General features: G+C 42.3%; 1 protein-coding gene across 1 annotated transcript in view; it reads left to right on the top strand.

Moving 5' to 3' along the window:
* The window catches only part of LOC122244408 (acid-sensing ion channel 4-A), a 24,225-nt gene that overhangs the window by 15,317 nt on the left and 1,408 nt on the right, over positions 1–7,500 (top strand). The window contains exons 6-10 of the mRNA XM_043002298.2: positions 3,231–3,397; positions 3,765–3,896; positions 6,635–6,754; positions 6,955–7,067; positions 7,331–7,388. Of these exons, the coding sequence (XP_042858232.2) occupies positions 3,231–3,397; positions 3,765–3,896; positions 6,635–6,754; positions 6,955–7,067; positions 7,331–7,388 (590 nt within the window). The remainder of the gene's footprint in view (positions 1–3,230; positions 3,398–3,764; positions 3,897–6,634; positions 6,755–6,954; positions 7,068–7,330; positions 7,389–7,500) is intronic.

Here is a 7,500-nt window from a genome sequence, read left to right as displayed (position 1 = left end):
ACAGCAACAGGATACTGTCGTTGCTGCTCTGATAGGAGGCAAGACTTCACTCCAGCTGAAAAAGATTTGAATCCTCGTCTCCGAGGACGACCTCCTCAGCGGTGTCTCCTTGGAATATTCACTCCCATAATCCCGCCCTCCCTCTCATGTCATTTCTTCAATTCCTATCATGAGCAATGCAACATCAGGGCCACATAACATCCCCTCCGCAGCTAGGCTGTGTGGCCTGCCATCACCAAGAACGTCAGACATACTTGCATCAAGCGTCAGATACATAAGGTCTAGAGGCACATCAAATCTCCCATCCAAATAATAATGTTCAACCACTTCCACACAGACATCATTGGACTTCTGTCAGCAGATAAAGGTTTCTAGTACATCCTGATTGTGGTTGACTGCTTAATCAGATGCCCGAGGCTATGCCCCTCTGCGACAGCACCACAGCTGCAGTAGCCAAGACCTTGTTCAACACTTGGATTTCCTGTATTGGCACGCCTTCCACAGTGAGTACTGACCATGACCCCCAGTATAAATTCGAGCTCTGGTGCTTGGGTTCCAAGAGGCTGAGGATGCCAGCATACCCTTATACTAACAGCATGGTGGAACGTTTCCAACAACAAATGTAGCAGGCCCTTATGTGTTCCTCCTCTAATTAACGATGGGTGGACCACCTCCCACTTGTCCTCCTCAACTTTCGGTCCTTCTTCAAGGAAGATCCACAGTTGTGATGGTCTGCGGATCCACCCTCACCCTCCCGGCAGATTTCGTCACCCAAACCAGCGGCCAGACACCAGGGATCTTCAGAAAATAACTCTAGGACCGCACAGCCCGCATCCGCTGCCAGCCCTACCAGACCTTCTAGATAGCAAGACATCTACCTGTCCCCTGACCTCAGTGACTGTTCACATGTCTTTGAAAGAAAACATCTGATCCTGCCTTTCTGCCCTCCCTATGAGGGATCCTTCCCTGTCATCTGCAGAGGCGCCAAGACCATCACAATCCTTTGGCCGAGATACGAGACACTGTCTCCATTGATCGTGTTGAGTCCGACGGTCAACAAGATCCATTTCATGAAGAGGGAACAAATATGTTATGGAATTTGCTGAAAAAGATCGATCAAAAGGAGAGACTGTAGGGATAGTGTTTTTATATCTATCTACAAGGAGAAGGTAATATCCAGGATTGTGAGAACTACACAGGAATTAACTTAATGTCAAGAAAGATCTAGGAGAGGATATGAGGGGTGAAACGTCGGTATGGGATGAACAGGAAGGGACAAAACATGGTTTACCGTGAACCTCGCCTTTAACAGATAATATTGGTGGCAGCAACTTCTAATATTGGTAACATGAACCCCACAAATGTTGCTACTACTGCTGGTTCATTCTTTTGGAAAAATGGCGAAGACCTGTACTTTCTAGCACATAGAATCGGGCCCACTTTCCTCGGTAGAGTAACAGGCTCAGCAGGGATTAGCTCAGCTGAGGTGAGCGTAGCAGGGGCGGCCATGGATGCTCTGTTCCAGGAGCCCTTAACGCATCTACAGGCACAAATGAAGGAACGTTTGGTGGTGTAGTTGCTGGCCGTCATTGCTGGTCATGACACTGACGATGTCTACAGAACATCAGTGATGGAGACCTAGGCCTATGTGCACGAGGCGGCCCGCCTCGTGCACATAGCCCGGGCGAAGCGATGTCTTCGCAAATCTCTCTGAACTGACCTGAACTGATGGAGACCTCTATGTCTCCCCAGGTGTGCCAGCTCTCGACACAACGGCGGGAGTGCAGGTCCTGTGGCTATGAGTGTTCAGTTGGACTTCGATTTCGTGATGAATGACGTTCTTTCTATTGTTAAATACCATGGCGACAATCTCCTCCAGGCTGAAATGATTCATAGGACATGTATGTCTACTCTCACAACCCAAAGTTTGTACAGGTGTGCGTGCAAACCTGCAACGAGCACGGACTTGTAACGACGAGCGAACTGAGTGATGAGAGCCTGGTAAGCCTGGTAAGGTGGGTCATAGCAGTGTCAAAACCCAGTATGTCAGATCCTGGTGGATACGTTACAGTGTTAAACCAAGGAGTATGGCTCTTGCCCCCCTTCCTAGGATTTGGTGAGGAAGGCATGGCATCAGATGATTAACGCCCTCGACACAACACGTCTCTGTATGTCCTGTGAGCAGCCACGTTGCTCTGCTTTGATGTCAGTCAGGGGGAGATGTTATGACCTGCAGCATTAGAGGAATCTCTAGACACGCCGGCTGAGAACGGGGAGGGAACGTAGATTGGAATTGTGTCTTCAGTGACTTCCAAACAGACCTTTGAGTTCCCCGCTCAGGGGAGGATTGTAGAATGTCTCGAGAAGACACTTGCAATCTGCATCTCACTGAGGGCCGGCTGGAAGTCGCCTAGTTATCTAAACTCCCATTCCCCGTTTCTGTATGTCAGGCATAGGACTAGAAGGTCATTATGCGTCCCTCACGACACCTAGGCTCCTTGCGTGGGTTAAAAGTAAAGAAAATGAGAAGAGCAAGTGAGACAGGTCGAGTGAGTAGTGCTCGTGTGTGTCGTGACAAGATGTGGTAAACCCGTAAATAGAACATTATTTTCTTCTGGACCACACTATTATTCGTTTTTTTCGAGTATCTTTACTTGTTCATTCTCACATTCAGTAAAGTCTGTCTATAATAACTATTATTGTCATTGTTATCATTATTGCTTTTATTATCATCATTATGCTATTTTTCATAATCATCGTCATCGTTATAACTGTTATCATTACCATCATTTACCATGTTAACTGTTTTAAGAATTATGATTGCCAGAGAGAGAAAGAGAGCGAGGGGGTGGGGGTGGGGGGAGCGAGAGAGAGAGTGAGAGCGATTGACACAGAAAGAAGCATACAAACACTTTTTTTTCTTACGGTAAGAGAGGAAGAGAAAGAGTGGTTAGACACATATATAATGAGGAATGAAGTAGTGGGACAGATAGGAAAATAGATGGAAAGATATTTAGACAGACAGATAAACAGACAGATAGCGAAACTGGCGTGAGACACACACACACACACACACATAAAGGTTAGTAGACAAAAAATGTGATTCAAATACAAATGTAAGAGAGGAAAGAGGGAGAAAAGGAGAATAAAAGAAACACACAGAGAAAGGACAAAGAAATCTCCACAGATCCCTTTCTCCTTGTAAACACACGCTCCTTTCTTTCACACAGGAATCACACTTATACTGAAGACTGACGTTGCTGATTATCCTGGTTCCGGACTCGCTCAGTCTTCTGGGTTTCTGGTGCAAGTTCACCACCGCAATGAACAGCCAAACCCCATGCAAAATGGTGTTTTAGTTTCTCCTAGTACCGAAACACGAGTTGCTCTGCGTCTTGTAAGTATCTCTTATGGCAAAGAGTAATATGAGATATGGCAGAGGAGGCTAATATGTATATTCAACAATGTATAACTCCTGTTAATTGATTTGCGTATGATGTAAGGAAAATTACTATAGCTCAAATATCACTATACAAAATCCTTAATGTAATGAAAAAAAAAAAAAAAAATATATATGGCACACTACAAATGACAATAAAATCTACAAACAACACTAAAAGTTCACAAAGAAACAATTTACAGATAATATGCTGTCATTCATATCTATACACAGAATTTACCACACTAAAACATCACACAATCCGCTATTCCTTCTTATCTTTCCTCAAAATCTGTAACCCATGCACATTTGTATATTTCTCCAGAGCAGCATCGAACGGAAACAAAAACCATACCCATCGCAGTGCATCTTATCATGGGAGGAAACAGGCTTTGTGCCCATACTGCTCCACAGCATAACAGACTTTGGACCCTCTTCTGAGGTTTATAACAGAGAGGTGTGTATACGTTATATACAAGGTAAACAAGGTCAAACTTATGCTAATTGACTCATGAATGATGTAAGGATAATGTATATGTCTCATATATCAGTATACAAATGAATATTCACTGAGTAAGATAGAAAAGAGCGAGAAAAATGAAAGAGGAGACACGCACATAGAGAAAGGATAAAGAAATTTCCACACATCCCTTGAGTGAATTGATGCTTTGTATGTTCACAAACAATCCGAAATGGATAAGATATTGAGTAAAATAGTAGGCGATAGAGAATTATAAAGTTGATTTAAGGTATATCTATGTCTATGTATCTATTTCTGCCTTAAATATGTTTATCTGTTTATCACTCGGCTTATTTCTTTCTGTCTGTATATCCATCCATCTGTCCATCAATTAATTAATCATAATATTTAGTTAATTCTCCTATCCATCCACAGTTCATTTACCTCTACAACTATTTCTTTATCCCTCCATCAATCCATCTACCCACAAATTAGCTATGAAGTTAATTGCACAGCATATGATTCATTAACAAATTGTTACAATCCAAGAAACAACTTGGGATGTCGGATTTATCCCAACTGGTGTGGCTGCTCGATTCAAGTTGGAAATAAAAACAAGTATAAAATTGGATATAACATACTATCACTCTTGCTGACTTTATCAGAAAACAATAAAAAAAACTGTAAAACGTAATTCTGAAATAAAGATGGAGGATTGTCAGCCCTTGCCAAAGCAGCGGTGTGAAGGTCTAGGTTAATGCAAGACCACTATTGGACGTAATTTAGATTGTCTTTAACCACCGCTTATAGGAGGTTTCAAGTTTAGGGTAGCCTACGTGACCATTAAAAGCGCTCTGAATGCCACTAACAAGGCACACTTTCCATTTGTGCTTTATACTATATAACATTTATAGTATGAATGATAGCAATGTTGTGCTAATTGTGATCTAAAATTTCATCACATTTTAAAGGCTGGGCACTGCCAGTTTCATCCTATTCTAGAGTAAATGAAAAATAATCAGACACCTGTTCCTCTAAACCACAAGCAATGTCCTTTTTAGCTTTCAATATCAGTTCAATCAAAATCTTTTATTCCAGCACATTATGCCAATCATGAGCTGACCTAACCAGTCCCGTTGTTTCAGCAGAGCCAAAATTGACCCGCACATTCCTCTTGGTAATGGGCGAGGAGGGCATCAGATTTTCCAGATTTCCAGAGAAAAACGGGTGATCGAGTTGTGATATTATAGGTGGATGATTGGAAGAGGCACTAGCGAAAGAGCTTCTCATTCACTGGCCAGAGAAATAACATATTCTTGAATCGAGATGCAGTGATGCAACTGATACGGTCGCAAATAGCGCCAGAGTGGATGTGCAACCGACTTTCTTAGATCCACCCTCGGGTCTATAATGACACTGGTAACCATCAGAAAACTTTTTCCACCCCAAAGCATATTGGACTGACAAATGTATCAAATGCATCACATAACAAATTAGATGACAGTACGATGAGATAATAGAGATGAGGCAGAGAGTGACGTTTAAAGATGTTCCCAGCTGTAGATGTCTCGGAGGTTGAGCGATGCCGTGCACAGTACGTCCTTGGAACATGCTTCTTCAGTCCTTTATTCTGACAAGGTGGGCGGCCTGATCCAGGCTCGGTTAGGTCAGTCGGCTGGTCTTCGTTAGGCTAGAGTCAAGCGGTCTCTACCTCATCGTCAGCGCAAGGTCCCTCGACTGCCTTCAGCACGAGGTTTTGGTAGAGCTTCCCCTTGTTGAACTCCACGGTGATAGGGGGCGTTGGAGGGTGAATGAAGTGCTCCTTTTATGGCAAATAATCTTAACTCCTTTTCTACACCACAAACTGTTGATGACTCAAGCATGGACACGGATACAGATGTCACCCTGGAACCCTCCCAGGCTCATGGCGTGCGATATAGCGAATCACATCATTGCGCATGCGTTATTATACCTAATGATGCCAATGCCCGGTTGATTAGTACATTTTTAATAAATACAATTTATTTTGGAATAAAAACTTTGTTTTACAATAGCAGTATGAAGACTTATTTACTGTTTTGCATAAGTTCTTATTTGTATACAGATACTAAACTAGAATGCCAGAATTTCCAAGGCAGTATATAAGTGATTTTAGAACCACGTCATGCATTATTTTAATATCAAATATTTACTCTTTCTTACTTTACTTATTTTGTAATTCAATGATAGAGATCGTAGAATATCATGACAAATAATGAAAGTTACATTAAAGTACTCTTTCATCATGAGATTGGTCAGAATGACGTCGTTGCCATGCATTTGCTTCTATGACACCCGTTAGTATGAAGCTTCGCTCAGTGTGTTGGCCTCAATGTCTACCTTGGAGTGGCGGTGTACGAATTTCACCCCCGTAGACTTCACACGTCTGGTAGTGAGTTGAGTGAACCAATCAGGAGGCGCCCAGATTCACACGCAAACACGTTGGGCGTCGACGAAAAGGATAACAGATTAGGATAAACTCGTGGCAAAGGATTTTAAACCCATCCATTCCCCTATCCCTATCGCCTTCGCTCCTTCCACCAATTCATTCACCCGCACTCACCTATCTCCTCCTTCCTTCTTTCCTTCCTCTCTCTCTCTCTCCTTCCCTCCTTCCCTACCTTCCTCCATTCATTCTCCCATCAGTGCATCTACATATAAACTCAGATACATTCCTAAATGCATCTCTTTTACAGGAATGCAATGCAATGTGCGTGCACAGGAAGATAATTCAGGATTGTCAGTGCTACCTAAGTTCAACAAGAATAAACTTCAACGTGACCAAGGGTGCTTTACCTGGTCCTGCTTCTGTGACTGTAAGTGACAGTGTCTGGAATGAGCATATAGAGTCTGTTGCAACGAAAGTTCATTTATGTTCATAAACCATAGTGATAGTCCATGGTATAGGCCGTATACTAAGTGGAAAAAAAATCATAATCGCGTATTCACTTGCTTTGATATTGTAACTTTAAGTGTAATTTTAAAGTAGTGTCCCACTCCTTTTTGGATCTTACAGGCTAATGCCATGCATGTTTGCACTACTAAAGAAGAGCTAAAGTGTTTAGATGATGTTAACTACAACATAATGCCGGACCAAGAGGAAGACTGCAATTGTCGACCCGAGTGCAAGTATGATCTCAAAATATATAGGAGTTTTGATATATACGTTCAGCAATATGTTGGTAATAGTGAAGTATATGGTGGAAAGTATAAAGTCTTATAAGAACATACACACACACACACACACACACACACACACACACACACACACACACACACACACACACACACTCTTCCGCGCACTTTTTCAGTACATGTAACGTTTTAGCTCACACTCACACACAGACACTCACTCACTCTCAGTAACGAATCAACGTATATATTCCTTTCAGGTATTCTGGCTTCACCAGCAGTATTTCGACAGCCCCCTTTCCTACAACGAACTATGAGGTGGGATTGTCTTCGTTTCGGATTTTTGTTTTATCTTTAGTGGTGTGCTCTTTGTTATCTTTGTTATCATCGTTTAAGCCATCATTATTATCATTATTCTTTTTATTGTTAT

This window comes from Penaeus japonicus, unplaced genomic scaffold (genome assembly GCF_977035675.1).
Source record: "Penaeus japonicus unplaced genomic scaffold, GWHDUDI00000001_assembly GWHDUDI00000020, whole genome shotgun sequence".
NCBI lineage: Eukaryota > Metazoa > Arthropoda > Malacostraca > Decapoda > Penaeidae > Penaeus > Penaeus japonicus.
This window is presented reverse-complemented; position numbering and strand designations above follow the sequence as displayed.